The 19809-nt window shown below is 59.0% G+C and overlaps 3 protein-coding genes and 1 long non-coding RNA gene across 15 annotated transcripts in view; 2 read left to right on the top strand and 2 right to left on the bottom strand.

Annotated features, from left to right (window-relative positions):
- The window catches only part of Apc2 (APC regulator of WNT signaling pathway 2), a 24776-nt gene extending 12037 nt beyond the window's left edge, over window positions 1–12739 (top strand). The window contains exons 1-3 of one of the 4 annotated variants that reach the window (XR_007588896.1): window positions 9760–9852; window positions 10146–10269; window positions 12630–12739. Coding sequence is in view for 1 of the 4 variants with exons in the window: in XM_050123397.1 (XP_049979354.1) it covers window positions 1717–6715 (4999 nt within the window). In the remaining 3 variants the exon portion in view is untranslated. Of the gene's footprint in view, window positions 1–1716; window positions 9853–10145; window positions 10270–10729; window positions 10874–12629 lie in introns of those variants that run through there. The other 3 variants (XR_007588898.1, XR_007588897.1, XM_050123397.1) reach the window with 3 other exon arrangements.
- On the bottom strand, window positions 8568–10687 carry CUNH19orf25 (chromosome unknown C19orf25 homolog). Its single transcript, XM_050123434.1, has 2 exons — window positions 10322–10687; window positions 8568–9800 (listed from the first exon to the last, which is right to left on the bottom strand). Exons 1-2 carry the CDS (start codon window positions 10449–10451, stop codon window positions 9601–9603), a joined length of 330 nt encoding a protein of 109 aa, XP_049979391.1. The 5' UTR covers window positions 10452–10687; the 3' UTR covers window positions 8568–9600.
- Window positions 10880–19795, bottom strand: Pcsk4 (proprotein convertase subtilisin/kexin type 4). Of its 9 annotated transcripts, none has more exons than XM_050123402.1 (15): window positions 19197–19795; window positions 18830–18934; window positions 16371–16463; window positions 16163–16291; window positions 15880–15956; window positions 15695–15783; window positions 15321–15493; window positions 15021–15233; window positions 14016–14116; window positions 13836–13939; window positions 13646–13763; window positions 13240–13422; window positions 12972–13096; window positions 12144–12266; window positions 10880–12018 (listed from the first exon to the last, which is right to left on the bottom strand). In XM_050123402.1, the coding sequence occupies exons 1-15, from the start codon at window positions 19506–19508 to the stop codon at window positions 11966–11968; spliced, it is 1998 nt and encodes a 665-aa protein (XP_049979359.1). In that variant the 5' UTR covers window positions 19509–19795; the 3' UTR covers window positions 10880–11965. The 9 variants fall into 9 exon arrangements, 8 of the variants coding, with proteins under 8 accessions (XP_049979359.1, XP_049979360.1, XP_049979357.1 ...); XM_050123403.1 differs by having other exon boundaries at window positions 12193–12266; XM_050123400.1 differs by having other exon boundaries at window positions 13646–13939.
- On the top strand, window positions 13302–14495 carry LOC126489280 (uncharacterized). Its single transcript, XR_007588900.1, has 3 exons — window positions 13302–13430; window positions 13699–13927; window positions 14027–14495. It is a non-coding gene; the product is annotated as an uncharacterized lncRNA (long non-coding RNA).
- Window positions 19796–19809: the final 14 nt, after the last annotated feature.

The raw sequence follows: 19809 nt of genomic DNA, 5'->3' as shown, positions 1-19809 counted from the left end.
GAGGGTCTGTGTTCGCTTCCCAGCAGCTGCGACCATCGGTAACTCCAGCTCTGAGAATCCTGTGCCGTCTTCTTGCCTCTGTTGGCACCAGACACATGTAGTGGGGGCACAAACATACAGGCAAAACACCTGCACACACAGAATAAAATAAACCGTGTTGTTAAGTAATGTTCAGAATAGGAGTGTGGCAAGGCTCGCTCCTGAACCCAGCACCTGGGAAGCACAGCCTAGCCGGAACTAACATATCAGATGCTTTCTATAAAGAAAGAAAGAAAAGAAAGAAACAAAGAAGAGAGAAGAAAGGGTGGGTAGTGTGGGGTACTAGGTGCTTCTCAGTAAGTACTCTGAGCTAACCTGAGTTCAGTTCCCAGCATTAGATTGGGCAGCTCACCACCTGTAACTCCAGTTCCGAGGCTCTCTGGCATCGGTGGGGATTGCACACACATGGTGCACAGACTTCTACACAGGCAAAACACCCTTACACATGTGATAAAATCATTAATTAGCCAGGCGGTGGTGGCGCATGCCTTTAATCCCATCACTCGGGAGGCAGAGGTAGGTGGGGATCTGTGAGTTCGAGACCAGCCTGGTCTACAGAGCGAGTTCCAGGACAGCCAGGGTAGTTACACTAAGAAACCCTGTCTCAAAAACCAAAGGTAAGGGCTGGGGAGGTGGCTCAGGGGTTAAGAGCACTAACTGCTCTTTCATCAGAGGCCCTGGGTTCAATTCCTAGCACCCACATGGCAGCTCACAACTGTCTGTAACTCCAAGATCTCTAATACCCTCACGCATACAGGCAAAACACCAATGCAAATCAATAAGAAAAAGTAAATAAAAATAAGACCAAGTAAGTTTTTAAAGATTTATTTATTTATTATATATACAATATTCTGCCTGTATGTATTCCTGAGGGCCAGAAGAGGGCACCAGACCTCATTACAGATGGTTGTGAGCCACCATGTGGATGCTGGGAATTGAACTGGGGACCTCTGGAAGAGCAGCCAGTGCTCGTGCTCTTGTCCTCTGAGCCACCTCTCCAGCCCCATAAGTTAAAAAAAATAAACAAGCTAAATAAATAACAGGTATGATGGTACGGGACACACGCCTATGAACCTGACACAGAGAGGGCAGCGCCAGCTAGCAACTGATTTTAAAGTTTGCCTCGGCCTCCTCAGAGCCTTCCTCAAAACAAAACCAAACAACTGAGCATGACCCGCAGTGTGGGGCGGCTGTGCTGATGCTACTGCTATTTCATTTTTCTCAAGTTCAAACATGCGCCCCATCTAGTGGGTCCATTCTGATGGTAGGCGTGACAGGGGTGTGGCTAAGTGTGACTGGCGGGGTGGGCGTAACTAGGCTACCTGCTGCTAGCAATAGAGGTAGACCTGGTTGAGCAGGGGTCTGACAGGTGGGTGTGGGCGTGGCGGGCCTAGGAGTTTAGCAACACAGAATTGGGATTGGCTTCATCACAGGCAGGGGTAGACCTGACTTGGTTAAAGGCTCAGAGAAGTAGAAGCGGGTGTAGTAGAGCGAGGGGTGTGGGTGGCCAGGGTGGGCATGGCAGAGCAAGGTGAGCGTGCCCGAGCTGGGAGCTGCACTGGTGACCTTACCTCGGGCTATAGCGGATATGGGTTGATTTGCAGTGTGGTGTGGATGGTGGGCTCCACAGGGCTGGGGTACCCAAGCCCACCTTCCTTGTGCTCTGGGCTCCTCCAGGCAGGTGCTCCGTGATCACAACTGCCTACAAACACTGCTGCAGCACCTCACGTCGCACAGCCTGACCATCGTGAGCAACGCCTGTGGCACACTCTGGAACCTGTCTGCCCGCAGCCCCCGGGACCAGGAACTGCTGTGGGACCTGGGGGCTGTGGGCATGCTGCGCAACCTCGTGCACTCTAAACACAAGATGATCGCCATGGGTAGTGCTGCCGCTCTGCGGAACCTGCTGGCCCACCGACCTGCCAAGTACCAGGCAGCTGCTACAGCCATCTCCCCGGGCACCTGCGTGCCCAGCCTGTATGTCCGCAAGCAGAGGGCACTGGAAGCTGAGTTGGACACCCGGCGCCTGGCGCATGCGCTGGGCCACCTGGAGAAGCAGGGTCTGCCTGAGGTAGAGACCACTTCAAAGAAGCCCCTGCCACCTCTTCGCCACCTAGATGGGCTGGTGCAGGACTATGCCTCTGACTCTGGCTGCTTTGATGATGACGACGCGCCGTCTCTGGCTGCTGCGGCCACCACAGCCGAGCCCGCCAGCCCGGCAGTGCTGTCTATGTTCCTTGGCAGTCCCTTTCTTCAGGGCCAGGCACTGGCCCGCACTCAACCTGCCCGCCAGGGTGGCTTAGAAGCCGAGAAGGAGGCTGGTGGGGAGGCAGCTGTGGCTGCCAAAGCTAAGGCCAAGCTGGCGTTGGCCGTGGCTCGGATCGACCGACTGGTGGAGGACATCTCTGCCCTGCACACCTCATCAGACGACAGCTTCAGCCTCAGCTCTGGGGACCCTGGGCAGGAGGCACCAAGGGAGGGTCGTGCCCAGTCCTGCTCGCCATGCCGAGGCACTGAAGGGGGGCGGCGTGAGGCCAGCAGCCGGGGACACCCTCTGCTGAGGCTCAAGGCGGCCCACACCAGCCTCTCCAATGACAGCCTGAACAGTGGTAGCACTAGCGATGGCTATTGTCCCCGGGAACACATGCGGCCCTGCCCATTGGCCGCATTGGCTGAACACCGTGATGATCCCTTGCGCGGGCAGACTCGGCCCAGCCGGCTGGACCTGGACCTGTCCAGCCGGGCTGAACTGCCTGCCCGGGACACGGCGGCTGCTGATGCCCGCGTGTGTACCATCAAGCTATCCCCAACTTATCAGCATGTGCCACTGCTCGACGGTGCCACTGGGACGGGTATCAGACCCCTCGCTGGACCTGGAGCCTCCCCAGGAGCTCGGAAACAAGCGTGGATACCTGCAGATAGCCTGAGCAAAGTCCCCGAGAAACTGGTGACCTCTCCGCTGCCCATGGCTAGCAAGGTGCTGCAGAAGCTGGTGGCACAGGATGGGCCGATGTCACTCTCCCGGTGTAGCTCACTGTCCTCTCTGTCTTCCACTGGCCATGCTGGCCCCAGCCAAGCTGGGAACCTCGATGATAGTGATTCATCCCTGGAGGGGCTGGAGGAGACCGGCCCTGGTGAGGCGGAGCTGGATGGGGCGTGGCAAGCATCTGGGTCCACCTCTTTGCCCATGTCCATCCCAGCCCCCCACCGGGGGTGCAGTCGAGGTCTTGGGGTGGAGGATGCGACACCATCCAGTTCATCGGAGAACTGCATCCAGGAGACACCCTTGGTCCTGAGCCGCTGTAGTTCTGTGAGCTCTCTGGGCAGCTTCGAGAGCCGCTCCATTGCCAGCTCCATCCCCAGTGACCCGTGCAGTGGGCTGGGCAGTGGCACAGTGAGTCCCAGTGAGCTGCCCGACAGCCCCGGGCAGACTATGCCACCAAGCCGCAGCAAGACGCCACCAGCGCCTCCCGGCCAGCCTGAGACCAGCCAGTTCAGCCTGCAGTGGGAGAGCTACGTGAAGCGCTTCCTAGACATCGCAGACTGTCGAGAGCGATGCCAGCCTCCCTCAGAGCTGGACGCAGGCAGCGTGCGCTTCACAGTGGAGAAGCCGGACGAGAACTTCTCCTGTGCTTCCAGCCTCAGCGCGCTAGCCCTGCATGAGCTGTATGTTCAGCAGGACGTGGAACTGCGCCTGAGGCCACCAGCCTGCCCAGAGCGTGCAGGGGGTGGCGGGGGACACCATCGGAGGGATGAGGCTGCCTGCCGCATGGACTGCCCAGCACCCGTTGGTTCTCGGGCTCGGTCAGCAGTTGATAAAGAATTGGAGGTACTGCGTGAATGTCTGGGGGCGGCCATGCCCACCCGGCTCCGCAAGGTGGTCTCTGCCTTGGTGCCTGGCCGCCGCGCCCTGCCAGTCCCTGTGTACATGTTAGTGCCGGCCCCGGCTCAGGACGATGACTCTGGCACTGACTCCGCCGAGGGCACACCTGTCAACTTCTCCAGTGCTGCGTCGCTCAGTGATGAGACCTTACAGGGACCCTCCAGGGACAAGCCGGGAGGGCTTGGAGAAAGGCAGAAACCCACAGGCCGTCCCGCCCCTGCCCGGCAGGTCCATGGGCACCGACCCAAAGCAGCAGGCGCTGGGAAGAGTACGGAGCACACCCGAGGGGCCGGGAGGAACAGGGCACGATTGGAGTTACCCCTCAGCAGGTCACAGAGTGCTCGATCCAACAGGGATGGCTCATGCCAGCCCCGGACCTGTGGGGACGGTGCTCTGAAGTCACTATGCCTCACAACACCCACAGAGGAAGCCGTGTACTGCTTCTATGACTCTGATGAGGAACCCCCAGCCACAGCACCACCACCCCGGCAGGCGTCTGCCATCCCACGGGCTCTTAAGCGTGAGAAACCCATAGGCAGGAAGGAGACCCCATCCAGGGCATCACAGCCTGCCACACCACCTGTGAGGGCTCAGCCCAGACTAATCGTGGATGAGACTCCACCCTGCTATTCCTCAGCTAGCTCCCTCAGTGAGCCAGAGGCCTCTGAACAGCCGTCCAGCCATCCCCGAGGCTGGGAACAGGCAGCCACCAAGGACCCTGGCCTGGGCAGTAAACGGGACAGCTCTCCTAGCCCAAGGGCGGAGGAGGAACTACTGCAGAGGTGTGTTGGCTTAGCCCTGCCCAGGCGCCGAACCCAAGTACCTGGCTTGCGACGTCGCAAGCCCAGAGCTGCGCGGTCCGACATGCCGACCACTGAGATACCCCGGAAATGCCGTGAGGAGGTGCCTGGCTCTGATCCAGCCTCCGACTTAGACAGTGTTGAGTGGCAGGCCATCCAAGAGGGTGCGAACTCCATCGTCACGTGGTTGCACCAGGCAGCAGCCAAGGCCAGCCTGGAGGCGTCTTCTGAGTCTGACTCCCTCTTGTCTCTGGTGTCTGGGCTGTCAGCAGGCTCCACTTTACAGCCCTCGAAACCCAGGAAAATGCGAAACTCTGGGGCGGAGGCTGGGGGTGTCTGGCGTGCAGATAAACGGGGTGTAACTTCCACCAAGATCAGCGGGAGTCCGCGGTGTCCTAGTGGCCCCGAGAAGCCAAAGGGTACCCAGAAAATGATGGCAAGGGAGCCAGGAATGCTCCGGGGACGGACGGTGATCTACACAGCCAGCCCAGCCTCCCGGGCTCAGTCCAAAGGAGTTTCCGGCCCTTGTACCACACCTAAGAAGATGGGAATATCTGGTACCACTCAGCCAGAAACTGCCACCAAAACCCCCAGCCCTGGACAGCAGCGTTCACGGAGCCTCCACCGGCCAGGTAAGATCTCAGAGGTGGCAGCCTTGAGCCAGCCACCAAGGAGTGCGACCCCTCCAGCCCGCCTCATCAAGACGCCATCCTCAAGCTCCTCACAGACTTCGCCAGCGTCCCAGCCCCTACCCAGGAGGTCTCCTCTGGCCACTCCAACTGTAGGGCCTCTGCCTGGCCCTGGAGGGTCTCCCGTGCCTAAGTCACCGGCCCGGGCCCTTTTGGCTAAGCAACACAAGACCCAGAAGTCACCTGTTCGGATCCCATTCATGCAAAGACCAGTCAAGCGAGGGCCGCCACCACTGGCCAGGCCATCCCCAGAACCTGGACCTAGGGGAAGAACGGGGACTGAGGGGGCTTCTGGAGTGCGCGGTGGTCGCCTGGGCCTAGTGCGCCTAGCCTCAGCCCGCTCCAGTGGCAGTGAGTCCTCAGACCGCTCCGGCTTCCGTAGGCAGCTGACTTTCATCAAGGAATCCCCGTGCCAGGGGCTTCTTCGTCGCCGCAGATCGGAGCTGTCCTCTGCGGACTCCACAGCCTCCACCTCCCAGGATGCTTCGCCCCGCCGCGGAAGGCCTGCGCTCCCTGCTGTCTTCCTCTGCTCCTCTCGCTGTGATGAGTTGCGCGCGTCCCCACGGCAGCCCCTGGCCAAGCCAGGTCTTGCTCCACGGGTGCCCAGGCGCACAAGCTCTGAGAGCCCCTCCCGCCTGCCTGTGCGGGGACCTCCTGGGCGGCCTGAGACAGTCAAGCGGTATGCGTCCCTGCCACACATCAGCATCGCCCGCAGGTCAGATAACGCAGGCTCTGTGCCCACCATCCATGCCAATACCACTCGCCGGGGAAGTGATGGAGAGACCAGGCCACTGCCCAGGGTGGCTGCACCTGGGACCACCTGGCGTCGTATCAAAGATGAAGATGTCCCCCACATCCTTCGTAGCACGCTGCCTGCCACTGCCCTGCCCCTCAGGGGTCCATCACCTGCTGAGGACGGCCCTGCTGGGACTCCACAGCGCAAGACCAGTGACGCAGTGGTACAAACAGAGGATGTTGCCACCCCTAAGACCAACTCCAGCACTTCGCCCAGCCTGGAAAGCAGGGACCCCCCTCAGGCTCCAGCCAGCGGCCCTGCGGCTCCATTGGGCAGCGATGTGGACGGGCCAGCCCTCACCAAGCCACCTGCCTCAGCGCCCTTCACCCATGAGGGCCTGAGTGTTGTCATGGGGGGCTTTCCCACCAGTAGGCATGGGTCCCCCAGCAGGGCTGCACGAGTTCCCCCCTTCAACTACGTGCCCAGCCCTATGGTGGTAGCCACAGCGGCCAGCGACTCTGCCATGGCGAAAGCCCCTGTTGCCTCTCCAGCCAGCCTCCTGGAGTAGTGGGTATAGGCCAACCTTCTGGAACATTCTCTCTTCGCCCCGTGGCACAGTCTGGCTTCCCAGGGGGCTTGCTGTCCAGATGCCCTGAGTAGGCACAGCTATGCCCTCAGAGCTCCCGTCCAGCTCACTTCTCTGCACCTTAGAGCCAGCCCTTGCTTCTATGCCTGGGGCTTGAGGGGATCGGCTATAGACAGACACAAGGCACAGAAACCGTAGGCTCTATGCAGGACCTGCCCTGGGCTGCATCCAGTGGGTGGGCGGGCACGGGCTGTGGTGAGGGTAATGAAACCCTGGCAGCTGGCGCTCCCTCAGCCCGGCCCAGCCTGTAATTAGTGCTGGGGTAATTGGTTAATGAGGACTCTGCCAGGCGTGTTTGCCTTCCCAGAGGCAGCTGAGGAGTGCTGGGTGAGGGGCGTGGCCAAGCTGCTCACCAACCACTCCTTCATCTTCATCATGGCTGCGGAGAGATCGCCAAGGGTGGCGCTGGGGACCCGCTGGCCCTGTGTCCCTTCACTATCAGAGGAGGGACTAGTTCTGAGGACACACTGGCTGCCAGCTGGACAGCTCTGGGGGCTCAAGGGAGCAGGCCTAGGCAGCCAGCGACCGCGGGGAGGAGCCTGGTCCTTCCCATGGAAGTGTCAGGGCGTAGGATCCTCATCCCTGGCTCACCAAGTCTGGAATCCAGGCAGGAAAACAGGGATCAAGATGGAGGCCGATAAGAGCAAGGTAGGCAGGCCTCTGAGGACCCAGGTCTCAGCTCAGTGTGTATTGCTGCAGAGAGCACCAACAACCTCTCTCCTGTAGGACCTGTAACCACAGCCATGGGCAGGAATTGCTCCCAGAGAAGGACACTGCTCCTTGAGCTGGCCTCAAGCCCCTGCTGAGGGAAGTGGTTTTAAGAAGGTCCTGGGAAGGACCACAGACGCTGCTGTCCCTCCCCAAGTCCTTCTTATGGGGGGATTGACAGATCCACAATCACCTATTGCCATCACACCTGGGCACACTGACCACTAGGGGGCATCCCCAAGTCCTTCTTATGGGGGATTGACAGATCCACAATCACCTATTGCCATCACACCTGGGCACACTGACCACTAGGGGGCACCACTACAGCCGACTCCACAGCAGGAACACCAGGCACCAAGTCTTCAATCCCAGGACCTTGCCTGCTGGACAGGGCTCTGTGGGGGACTGACAAGGAGCAGCTAAAGCAGCAAGATGACTCTGAGACCCCAGCTCATACCCACCCCGCACCTCAGGGCGCCCCCGTGGTGGGACACAGCAGGAGGCAGATGTCCAGCTGGGGCTGGAGAGGGGGAACCTTACCTGCAGACTGAACCTGTAACCCACACACTGTGAGACCCCAGGTGGAGCAGATGCTGGACCATGGCACCAGCACGCAAGGCCCATCATTCTTCTAGCCTCCTGCCCTGTTGGCCATGTTTGCCTTCTCCACCCCACACAGTGGAGGACACACAAGCTACAGAGCAACATCCAGACCAGGGTAGGAAGAGCTGGCATGGAACAGTGGCTTCTGAAGGGTTAACCAAAGCCAGGGGGCAGGGCCAGTCGGCCTCTGGAGTGTTTGCTGTCCTCCAGGCTGGCAATGGCTGCAGGCACCCTGAGCTGGAGACCAGTGGTCCACTGGGTGCTTGAACAGGGCGACACGCCCGATTACCTCGCCTCCTGTCCTGTCTTTCACACTGTCCGGCGGCCAATGTCACCCCCCTGCTCACACCTGGTTGGTTTGTCCTCTGCCGCTGCCCCCCTCTGTCCCGTCCTACAGGGTTAATATTCTGTACATACTGACCCCCACCCCATGTAGACAACCTGGCAGGACACCCAGCCTGGCTTCTGGTTCTCGTTCACATCTTTAATAAAGCAAGCCATTGAGTCACTCTGGGCTGTTAATCGTCAACACAGGCTCTGGATGGGGGAGGTCATTCTAGAACCTTCTACTGCAGCTACAAGGCGCTGGCGCAGGGGCCCAAGCTCCCTGCGGACAGACACTTGCTAGAGCCAAGGTCGCGTCAGGGTCAGCCAAACCACACCTGGCCATTTGCTTTTGGACATCAGCCACTGACCACCTGTGGGGGCTGGGATCCGGGAACCCAGAGTAAACAGTCTGTGACCATTAGGAATGGGAACGGTGGGAATAAGTCATAAGCCAAGGCCATTTCGGAAAACACAGTCCCAGTCAGCTTGGGACGTGAGGAAGCGTGTGGGGTGGCCAGTGCCTAAGGTGCAAAGGGGCTGGAGTGGACTTGGGCCCCAGTGATCCAGGGTCCAGCTCACGGGTGTGTGTGTGTGTGTGTGAGACCCAGAATTTTATCTGATTTTCCAAAAACAAAGCCTGCTCACTTCAGAGCAGCGGGTCAGCAAGGTCAACTGAAGCCCCAGTCCAGAGGGTAACGTCCACCACAGAGGGGTCCTGTGGATGTCCAGCAGAGCCTGCAGGACACAGGCCCCCGCAGGGATCCGTGCACTGTCACCCCGTCTTTGTGCTCCTCCCGTACTCCTGGACTCCCCAGAGTGATGAGACCAGAGAGCAGGCAAGACAGCAGGACCCTGCAGGACCCGAGCCAGGAGGCAGTCAACCACGGTGAGGCTGGACATACAGGTTCTGGCCTGCTGCAGATGCTGGGGATGGAGACCCTCGCTGCCCAGGCCAACATGAGGCGGAAGTGGGAGCTGGCCACCTTGGGGCAGGTTGGTTCTGAGCCCCGACCTCCGTCAAGTCCTAGACGCCATCCAGGCTGATGCCCCCATGAATGAGGAGGTGGCCATGTCCGTAAGTCCCACCCCAACTTGGAGGCCATCAAGGATGGAAGAGGGAACAAAGGCTGCCCGGCGCTGGACGGACGGCCTCAGGTATAGCCTCAACTCTAGGAGGTGGCTGAGGTCACCTGGCTAACATCCTGTTCTAGCCTCTTATCAGCCTGCCGAAGGTCCTCGAACTTCTGCCTCAGTGTGTCCCCCGCCTGCCGCAGCCTCTCGTTCATGGCCACATAGGCCCGGCTTTGTTGGTAGAGTTGCTCGAGCCGGGCCTCAGGGTCCTCGGCCCTTGGAGATAGATCTGGGGGTTCTGGAGAGGAGAAACGGTGGGTCAGGGGTTGGAAGTCGTCCTTGGCTACACAGTGAGTTGGAGCCCTGCCTGGGCTACATGAGACCTGTCTAGGCCCTAGAGAATAGAATCAGTTACAGGCCTGACAAAACCCCATGCTTCGGAGTCATCCAGAGAACAGGACCCTTGATGTCCCACCCAGGACTGCTTAGGTTCCTGGATTCTAGGGGAATCACAGAAAACAGCCCCTGCACGTATCGTTTCCCCAGATTTCCACGTAGGAGCCACTGGGCTTGGGCTTTTTTCCTTTTTCCCTTTGAGACAAGGTCTTGAACTTGTCTCAATCCTCCCGCCCCCGACTCCTAGGTTGGCTTAAGTCATCAAGCTCGCCGGCCCTTCACCTTTGCTTCTGGTGACCCCACTTGACAGAGTCAGAGAGGCCGCTGGCAGAGAAGCAAAAGATTCGTCCCTGGGGCCTGGCTGCAATCAGGTTTGCTCCCGACTCGGACAGGCTGGGACCCCGCAGTTTCGCGTTCTCCTACCTTCTGGGGCCAGGGCGGTGAAAACAGGATCGTTGGGGGGCGCCCCTCGCACGTCCTCCAGGATCTGCTCCACCGTGGGCGGCGCGGGGCGCGTGGGCAGCACCACGCGTTTCTTGCCTTTGGAGCTCATCTTGCAGGCGGAGGAGCGCGCGCTGGCAGCAGGTCCGCTCTCCACTTGGCCTTCCCACCCTGCGAACCTCTATGCACCCGTTATGGCCCTGTGCCGAGGCCCATTCCTCGTCTCGCCTTCTCCTCTCCCGGGGTCTCAGAGTTTGGTTTAAATCCGGGCTAACTGAGCCCCCTAAAACCCCTACTCTAAGTCGCCACCACTTCCGCTTCCTGTTTGAGCCCAGCTGCGTTCTTGCACTTCCGGTCCTCTCCAACTCCGCTCCTCGGGAAACCCCTCCCCGGTCTTAAAGAGCCCTAAGCCTAGACGTTCCTAAGAGCTGTCTAAAAGGATCAAAAGCTTCCCCTGACCACGAATGGCAGGAGGCGCGAGTGCTGAGCGTGAGTTCGCGTCCCCCTGGTTGGGCAGAAACTAACCACTGCCAGGTACACAGTGGGCGCTCAATAAATACTGGGTGGTGCCTATCCACAGGGTAACGTATTCCAGGAACCTTGTTTCCTTGTCCTGAGTGGTGGCACACGCATTTAATCCCAGTACTTAGGAGGCAGAGAACTCAGGTCACTGAGTTCGAGGCCAGCCTGGTCGAGAGTGAGTTAATTACTCTGTCTTGAAAACCAGCACCAACATCAATGAAAGAAAGGAAAGGGAGAAAAGAGCTAGTCTTCTGCTCGTGGCTGTGGTACCTCAGCTAGTCTGCTCGTGGCTGTGGTACCTCAGCTAGTCTTCTGCTCGTGGCTGTGCTTTATCTCGGCACTGGGATGGGCGGTGGGCTGTACTTTGGCCCAGGGCTCTCTCCTCCCACCGGGGGTCTCTGGGCCTGGAGTAGTCTCTTTACTCCCTTTATAGCTCTGTAGTCCTCCAGGGGCCCTTGTCTTATTTGGGTGACCCTGGGCACCCCCCTACCCTGAAGGACACCACAAACTTGACATCTAACTTTTATTTGCCAACTATGAGGTCAGACATGGGGCTTGTGGACGGTTCTGGGCAGGAAGGGATAGATGTTTAGTGGCTGTGGTTTGACCTCTGCCCACTGCACCCCTTGTCCTGCTCCAAAATGCGTAAGTAGACACCTCTTCCACTGGGCGTAGCTATGGCCCACACAGTGGGCTGCTGCTGATCTGCCAAAGCCTTCTGGGGCAGGGTCCTATTCCAGCCTGGGAGCGGGGCCTTCGGGTACCGCCCTCTGTTCTTTGAGTCAGGCATCTCTGGTTCCCCAGCCTTCAGGGTCTCGGGCGTTGGGGTGTCTAGCCTAGGGTAGGTGGGCCTTCCTCAAGCCGAGAGGGGTCTCCATGAAGGCCCTGGCCAGCCGGGCCAGCATCATGGCCCAGAACTGGTAGCTGGGATGGCCGCCAGAGGTAGCAGGCCTTGGAGGAGCCCTGGAGCTCATCCAGCATGAAGAACAGGGGACAGGCAGCGTAGTTGCTGGTCAGCTGCCTCAGCAGGTGAAGAGGAGGGTGACAGCTGGCCTGTATCTCGGTCACTGGCTGTTCTGTGTGGCTGTAGAGCCACCATCACTCTCAGCTAGAGATGAGGCAGAGCCAGGCCAGGGTGGTGGAGGAACCGTGAATTCCTGTACGGGGCAGAAGGGAGACAGGGATGAGGCTGCAGCTGGAGGTACAGCCAGTGCCCGCCCGCCCATCCCGGGGCTGCTGCGCCTCCTCCCCCAACAAGTGACCATGCGCTGCGGCCACTCACCCTGGCGCAGCCCCTCTGTGTCCCTCTGCACACACGTGCGGCTGGTCACCTGGGGGCCCTGAGGCCGCGCTGTCATGTCCTCGGCCGTCCCATACAGCAGCAACGTGTAGTAGAACAGAGTTCCTGGGCAGGGGTCATGGTGGGCACCAAGGGGGACATGCTGTCAGTGGCCTGCCTGGCTCTGTAGCCAGTCTCAGTGGCTCCTACCCAGGGCCATGTCAGCTGAGTCTGGCTGCTATCCACCTACTGTGCCAGTGGCTGGAGGCCCTCACTTCCTCAGGACAACTGCACCTACTGTGTGCTAGTGGCAGACTCCCCAGCTTCCCAAGGTAGAGTCACCTACTGTGTGCTAGTGGCCAGACCTCATTATACCCCTCCAGTAGATAATAACTTGTTACTTACCCCTGGTCAGACCACCCCCGTGATTCTTCTAGGTTTTTGCACACCTACTGTGTACCGATAGCCAGGCTTCCCTCCTTTCCTCAGGTGACTGCACCTACTGTGTGCCACTGTGTTCCGACCCCCACCACCATCCACTTCCTTCAGGGAACCTTATACCTACTATGCACCAATGGCCAGATCCACACTTCCCCCAGGTTAGTACACCTACTGTGTGCCAGTGGCCAGAGCCTCCCTCCCCCACGTTGCCCTACTGTGTACCAGTGACTGGGACTCAACCATCCTCTAGGTAACAACACCTACTGTGTGCTAAAGTAACTGTTACATGGACTCTCTGAGAAAACCACTGGGTTGTGGGACCTGTAGCTGTAGGTCAACCAAAACACAGCCCGGCAGCCACAGCCTGGCAGCCACAGCCCACTCTCTCACCTGTGTTAAAATAGTAGCCCTTGTTCTCCAGACCAAGGGTCCACATGCCCTGTGGGTCCTCATCCCAGTAGTGGGTGGACATGAAGATCCAGTTCTTGTAGCCTTGGCCGCTGATATCCAAGGGTCTGTGGCCAAAGGGTGGCACGGGAGAGACAGGAAGGATGGTGGCTAACACGTGTCTTCTGAGTCCCACCCGCATAGGGTACCACCTGCAGGAGGCTACGCAGGACTCCACTAGCCCACAGGGTCCCTTGGGAGGATCTCACACCTGATGGCCACGAGCGTGGAGCGTGTGCCCATGGGGCTGGTGAGAGAGATCTCCAGGTCCCCACGGCGGCTGTAGGAGAGTGACAGCTGGACCTGCACGTGCTCCAGCGAGCGGATGAGGCGGTGCGAGCCATCGGAGCACGCGGACACGTTCTTCCTCACCAGCATCCGAGGCAGGATGGAGCTGGTAAGGTGAGGACGGTCCTGGGGGCCTGCCGTGGGCCCAGTGGCAGGTCTGGGTGGGGGTAGGGGGTCGAAGGACCTGAGGGCACTCTCCTCCCTTAGATGGGTAAACTGAGGTTTTGGGACATCCTCCCTGCCTCCTTGGAATGTGGGGGGGCCTCCCTCCAGTGGGCGTGGCTGGGGCTTCCCCTAGTGAGGTGGGGTGGGGGCGGGGCCTCCCTCACGTTGGGGTGTGCACCACCCGAATGGCGCATTTCTTCTGTGGCTGTGTGGGCAGCCACACGCGAGCCAGGTCCACCAGCAGCCCTGCGTCCAGCAGCCCGTAGCCGTAGTGGTGGCTCACTGCGCGGGAGGGGTAGCCGTCACTCGCCCTGCATGCACGGGACCCCGGTCCCCTCCCTGGCCCCGCCGCACCTTGGCGCCCCACGCCGTTGATCCTCCAGTCCTCCGCCTGCAGCTGCGCCGGCCTGGACGCGCGGACCACCAGGTGCTGTAGGTCCCTCCAGGTCAGGAGCGGGCTGGGGGGGCGAGGGCGGGTGAGCCGGGCGCCGCCCGTGGGGGCGGGGCGGTGGGCGGGGCCCCACGGTCACCTACTTGGCCTCCAGAGCCAGAGCGATTATGCCAGCGGCCAGCGGGGCGGAGGCCGAGGTGCCCGTGTGTTTGTCGGTACACTGGTGGTGCAGGTCCGTGGTGACCTGGTGACAGACAGCAGAGGGATCTTGAGCCCAGTGCGCGGCCCAGATGGAGGATTTGTTTGGAAGGTACTGGGGACTAAGTTCACAAAGTGCTGAAGATTGAGCTAAGTATGAAGACACCTAGGACTAAGCTCAAAGGGTACTAAAAGCCCCAGCAGGGCCGGGTGATGCAGGCGCTCAAACCCAGCACTTGTGGAGCTGTGGCAGGCGTAGCTGGGACTTCTAGGCTAGCCTGGTTTATGTATGGTGAATACGAATGACTAAGTTTAACAAGTACTGAGGACTAAGGACTAGTTTCCAAAACCACCGAGCACTGAGTTCATAATGATACACGGCCCTACATCTCAAAAAAAAAAAAAAAAAAAAAAAAAAAACGAAACCCAGCCCAGCAGTGGTGGCGCACTCCTTTAATCCCAACCCTTGGGAGGCAAGAACAGTCAACTCTGAGTTCGGGACCAGCCTGCTCTACAGAGCGAATTCCAAGACCGCCAGGGCGGTTACACAGAGAAACCCTGACTCGAAAACACCAAGAAAAGAAAAAGTGCCAAATTCTGAGACTTCAGTCCGGGGGACAGAAGTGCGGAGGCAGGAAGCACAACTGCAGGCACCAGGTGGGTAGGGGGCAGAGGCCCCGTGTGTGACGTGCGAGACCAGGGAGCCGACTCCAGCAGAGGCATTGGCGCGGATCTTGCCCAGGGAGGCAGAGGAGTTGCTAAGTGGGCCGACATGGTTGCTAGTTTGGAGGGGGTCGGAGGGGCTGTGAGCCCGAGCCGGGTCGAGAGGGGCAGGCCTGTGTGGGCTAGGTCTTATGGGTGGGCCATCTGCCAGGTTGAAGCCTGGGGGCGGGGTCTGGTGAGGCCTCTACGGGGGCGGGGCCTTGCTGCGGGCTTGGCTGGGTGCTCACGATCTGTGGGTCGGTGGCCACTCCGCTGCTGAAGGTGGTGGTAAACGTGGAGGCGCAGGCCTCACTGTACCAGGGCACTTGACCCTGCCGCGTGGTGCTGCCCACCGACAGCGTGTGGATGCTGTTGGTGTAGCCGTCACAATTGCAGTTGTCGTAATGGAGGCCACCGTTTCCCGAGGCCCAGATGAACAGTGTACCCAGTCCTTGGCGGCCCTGCGTGGGAAGTGACCCCGGAGAAGGGAGTCAGCCCTTCAACCTCAGGGTTGGGGCCCCTCCGCCCACGGTGCGCTCCCTGTGCACCTTGGTCACGCCACGCCTGAAGGCCTCCCGAGTGAGGATGCCTGGTCCGTCCACCGTGCGACCGTCATCCTCGGGCCCCCAGCTGGCGCTATAGATGTGTATGTGCTGCGGCTGCAGACTGAGGGACTGCGCCTCCACGATGTCCGTGATGGTGCCGTCCAACATGCGCACGCCTGCGCGGGTGGGCGTGGGCCTTGCGCCAGCACCAACACTGCTTGCCCTGCTAGGCTACCTCCCTGCCACCTTTCAGTCACGCTCAGCTTGGGGCTTGGCACTGCCCAGCAACCCGTGGTGGGAACGGGGGAGGGGTTGGGAGTGGCGTTCCTCTATTGATCAAGCTTATCCTCACATCCCCTAGCCTTCACCCCTGGTACCTCCAATTCTGGCGTTGAAGGCCACACCAGCACCACAGAAGCCATTGTTAGCTGTGGCAGACACCTCCCCAGCGCAGCGGGTCCCATGCCTGATTCCATGGCAAGGAGGAAAGTAGCCATGTCACAGCCCACGGTGGCATTTCCACCGGCAGAGGGAATCCCTGGTACACCAGTGCGTAGCTTACCGGTTCTCATCGCTGGGTGTGTAGCGAGGCTGGGGGTCTGGGTCATAGTCATTGAAGTCATAGCTGGCCAGAGGGTCCTGGAGAGCAGGCAGGGAAAGAAAGATGGGAAGGAGGTGAACCTGATTGGATCTGGGACCAGCCCTGCTGCCCAGACCCCTGAAGGGCTCACATAATTATGTATAGTGTTCTGCTTGCATTAAACCTGCAGGCCAGAAGAGGGCACCTCTAGGAAGAACAGCCAGTGCTCCTGACTTCTGAGCCCTCTCCCCAGCCTGGTACTTACATAATTAGCCCAGAGGTCGGGGTGGTCCTTCTCAATGCCATCATCCAAGATGGAGACCACCACTCCCCGGCCGGTCAGTCCCTGGTTCCAAACCTTCAGAATGTTGAGATCTGGCTGTATCTCGTTGTTCTAAAACAGACCAAGATGAACCTGGGGTCAGTGGGGTTCAAGCTGGCCCCTGTCCACTCGGCCCAGCCCAAGTGCTTACCATGTACCACTGCTTGGAAAACCAGGGGTCCGTGGGCACCACCAAGGAGCGCTTCACCCGCCGTCTCAGAGTCTGTTGCTCAAACCACTGCACCTGCAGAGGGGACACAGGCTGTGCTGGTGTGGGATGCAGCAGGAGGGCGGTGAGCCTCCATGGAGGTGCTGAGAGACAGGAATGTTGGCTTGAACTGCTCTTCGGGTGCCCACGCTCCTCAAGCCGTGTTCTCAGAAACTGCCGAGGCTGAGAACGCCTGCAGGAAGCCACTGGGGATGGGTGTGGGTCTTCTGGTCCCCACCTACTCCTTCTTGCCAAGTCCTGCTGACTCCCTCCTGCGGCACTAGTTTTTGTTTTGAGACAAGGTCACATTGCATAGCCACGGCTGGCCTGGAAATCCCCTGTTGGAAGCTGAGGTCACCCCCAACCCAGCAGAACTTTGAAAATCCACTACCTCAACACAGTTTCTGGGTCAGAACACCCCTACTCCACGACAGCTTCCACTGCCTTTGTGTGTCTGTTCTCTCTTGTTTTTCATTTGTTCTCTCTCTCTCCCCTCCCCTTCTCTCTCCCCCTCACTCTTTCCCCTCTCTTCCCCCCTCTCTCCCCCTCTCCTTCCCCTTCTTTCTCCCTTCTTCCCCTTTCTCTCCCCCTCCCTCTCTCTCCCCCCTTTCCTTTCTCTCCCTCCCTCTCTCTTTCTTCCCCCTCTCTGCCCTCCCCCCCCTCTTCCCCTCCCTCTTCCCTCCTCTCTCCTCTGTGTGTATGTGCACCAGAGCATATGTGAAAGCCAAAGAACTATCGGGGCTGGAAGATGGCTCAGTAATTAAGAGCACTGGCTGCTCTTGCGGAGGACAGGGTTCAATCTCCTGTGTCTACATGGCAGCTCACAACCACCTGGGACAGGTTCCAAGTGATCTTGCGCCCTCTTCTGACCTCCTCAGCACCTGCATCTGTCCGTGGTATACAGACAAGCAGGAGAAACACTAATACATATTAGTCAAAAGAAATACACATTTAAAAAATGTAAATCTTAGGCTGGGCGGTGGTGGCGCACGCCTTTAATCCCAGCACTTGGGAGGCAGAGGCAGGCGGATCTCTGTGAGTTCGAGACCAGCCTGGTCTACAGAGCTAGTTCCAGGAGAGGCTCCAAAACCACAGAGAAACCCTGTCTCAAAAAAAAAAAAAAAATGTAAATCTTATAAAACCATGGAAGCCCGTTTTGTCTTTCCACTCTGTAGATCTTGGGCACTGAGCTCAGCCAGGCTGGGCAGCAGGCGCCTTACCCTCTGAACCATGTCACTCTCTGTCTGTTTCCTGAGGTAGGGGCTCTCGTAGCTGAGGCTGGTCTTGAACTCAAGGATGGCCTTGAAATCCTGACCCTCCTGCCTCCATTTCTCTAGTGCCTGGATGACAGGCGTGAGCTCCCACGCCTGGTGGAAGTGCACTGGATGGAACCAGCTTGTTGAACAAGTGCTCCGCCCACTGAGCCTCAGCCCGTCACCTCCCCTCTGGTCTCCTGGAGTCAGCCTGTTCCTCCCTGAGCGAGGTCTTTTGCACGATGCTCTGCCAACACCAGCTCAAGCCTCCTCACACCTCCTTCTTACTCTCATGAGCGGCGCTCTCCTGGGTAACCTGACTTGATCTATCTGTCCGTCCACCCATCCAACTCATCTCGTCCCTTCGCCCTAATGCCCGAATCCCCCCATTTGATTCTATTCTCTTCTGGCCTCTGAAGACACTTAGTCCCTGGGGAGATTTTCACAAGAAGGGTCCCACAGGCTCTGACAGCTAGTTTACAAATGTATATGGCCTTGAGAAGGAGTGTCAATGAGGATGGAGGCCAGCAGTCACTGCCCCAGCGTGCGCTTGCTTGCTGCCATGTTCCCCGACATGGTGGGCACAGACTCACCCTCTAATGCCGTAATTCTAATAAACCTTCCTTCTCTAAGCTGCCTTGGTTGTGGCATTTCTGTCACTGCACTAGGACAGCAACTCATACAGCTCCTGGTGCTGAAGATGAACGCTTCTTCGGTGTATCTCGTAATCTTGTATGGCGCACACTGCCACAACTCCGTGCCAGTTCCTTGAATGCCATCTACGGGCTGTTCCCAGTGGAGGACTGGCCTAATGTGGGTAGACCTAGAGGAACGCCCGAAACACACGGGCTCTGCGCCCGATTCGCCACACACTCATCCACTCCAGGCTCTTCTCTTGGGCACAGTTCCTTCCCTACATCTTACGGCTTGGAGCGGGAAGGACCAGCATGAGAAGAGCTCTGTCCTTGAGAAGCTGGGCAGGGGCCCTCAGTAAGAGCTCCCCACAAATGCCGTGTTGTGGTAGGTGCCATGCTTCATGGCTTCCCCAACCAGGTCCCACTTCACAAACCTACGGGTCATTCATAAAAACGAGAGTGACAGAAGGTGGCTTGGTTGGCCTTAGGAGACGGCAAACAGGGGCTCACTCACCTTGGGCTCTTTCTTTAGGCGCAGACGGTGGCCCCAGTGTGGGGTCAGGGACTGCTGGGCCACACCCCGGTGTCGTAGATGGAAATACTGGTCGTCAGGGAAGATCTGGAAATGTGATGGACAGAAGCATTGCTGGGACCTGGCTCCTTTGATAGAGTCCCCAAGGATGGAGTGCACTTTCCGGGGCATTTTAGGCCTCAATGAGGTGCCCAGATGAGGGCTGCAGGATCCCGAATTGAACATGGAGGGGGCACACTGACACAGATTCTTCGTATCTGGGGAGATCTTGGGAACCCCCTCCCATATGTCTAGATCTGAGGTCCTTAAGTTCCCCACCCCAGGTCCCATCCATCCAGGTCCCACCCACCTGTCCCAGGTTGACGAAGCCAAATTTACGTGCCAGGCGCTCAGCCTCCTGGTAACCTTTGGTCACCCGCACGGCCCAGCTGCTGACATAGATGGGGGCCCGGGCTGAAGCCCACCCCACAGCCAGGAGGGCCAAAGCCAGACCCAGCCACAGCGCGGTTGGGAAGGGCCGCATAGCGGGGGGCGGGGTGGGGGGCGGGGCCTCAGGAAGCCACCCCATCCCGGACACCATAGCAACCCAGATTCCTTCAGCTCCCAAGGAGCCTTGCGGTTCCCTCTGCCCCCACCCAGGAGGGGTGGGAATATCCCACATGGAGAGACATCCACACAGACCTAAGCGTTCGGGAGCCTCAGTTTCCCAACTTATACAAGGACAACCCCTCCATCTGGCCTAAGGAGCAGTTGCAAGATCACAGGGATCTCCTCAATCTTTTATTTGGCCCCGCCCACTTTCCTCCACGCCCCTCCTTTGAAAATTAGCCCTGCCTCCGCACATCTTCCAATCAGCATCGTTTTATCCAGTGTAGTCCCGCCTCCTTTGTGATAAACCCCGCCTTCTCTCGTCTGTCCAGTCAGCGCTGTCTTTAGCCGGACCCCGCCCACCTGTTTCTCAT

Source organism: Alexandromys fortis, unplaced genomic scaffold, assembly GCF_014885135.2.
Source record: "Alexandromys fortis isolate MF-2015 unplaced genomic scaffold, M_Fortis_MF-2015_v1.1 scaffold_221, whole genome shotgun sequence".
NCBI classification, from domain to species: Eukaryota; Metazoa; Chordata; class Mammalia; order Rodentia; family Cricetidae; genus Alexandromys; species Alexandromys fortis.
This window is presented reverse-complemented; position numbering and strand designations above follow the sequence as displayed.

Coding starts and splice junctions, on each gene's coding strand:
- Pcsk4 (XM_050123398.1), bottom strand. CDS start 19,508: ATGTGGGATATTCCCACCCCTCCTGGGTGGGGGCAGAGGGAACCGCAA. Junction 16,292..16,370: donor TTTCCAAGCAGTGGTACATG/GTAAGCACTTGG, acceptor GGTCTGTTTTAG/AACAACGAGATACAGCCAGA. Junction 15,234..15,320: donor TCAGGCGTGGCGTGACCAAG/GTGCACAGGGAG, acceptor CTTCCCACGCAG/GGCCGCCAAGGACTGGGTAC.
- CUNH19orf25 (XM_050123434.1), bottom strand. CDS start 10,451: ATGAGCTCCAAAGGCAAGAAACGCGTGGTGCTGCCCACGCGCCCCGCG. Junction 9,801..10,321: donor CACCGCCCTGGCCCCAGAAG/GTAGGAGAACGC, acceptor TCTCCTCTCCAG/AACCCCCAGATCTATCTCCA.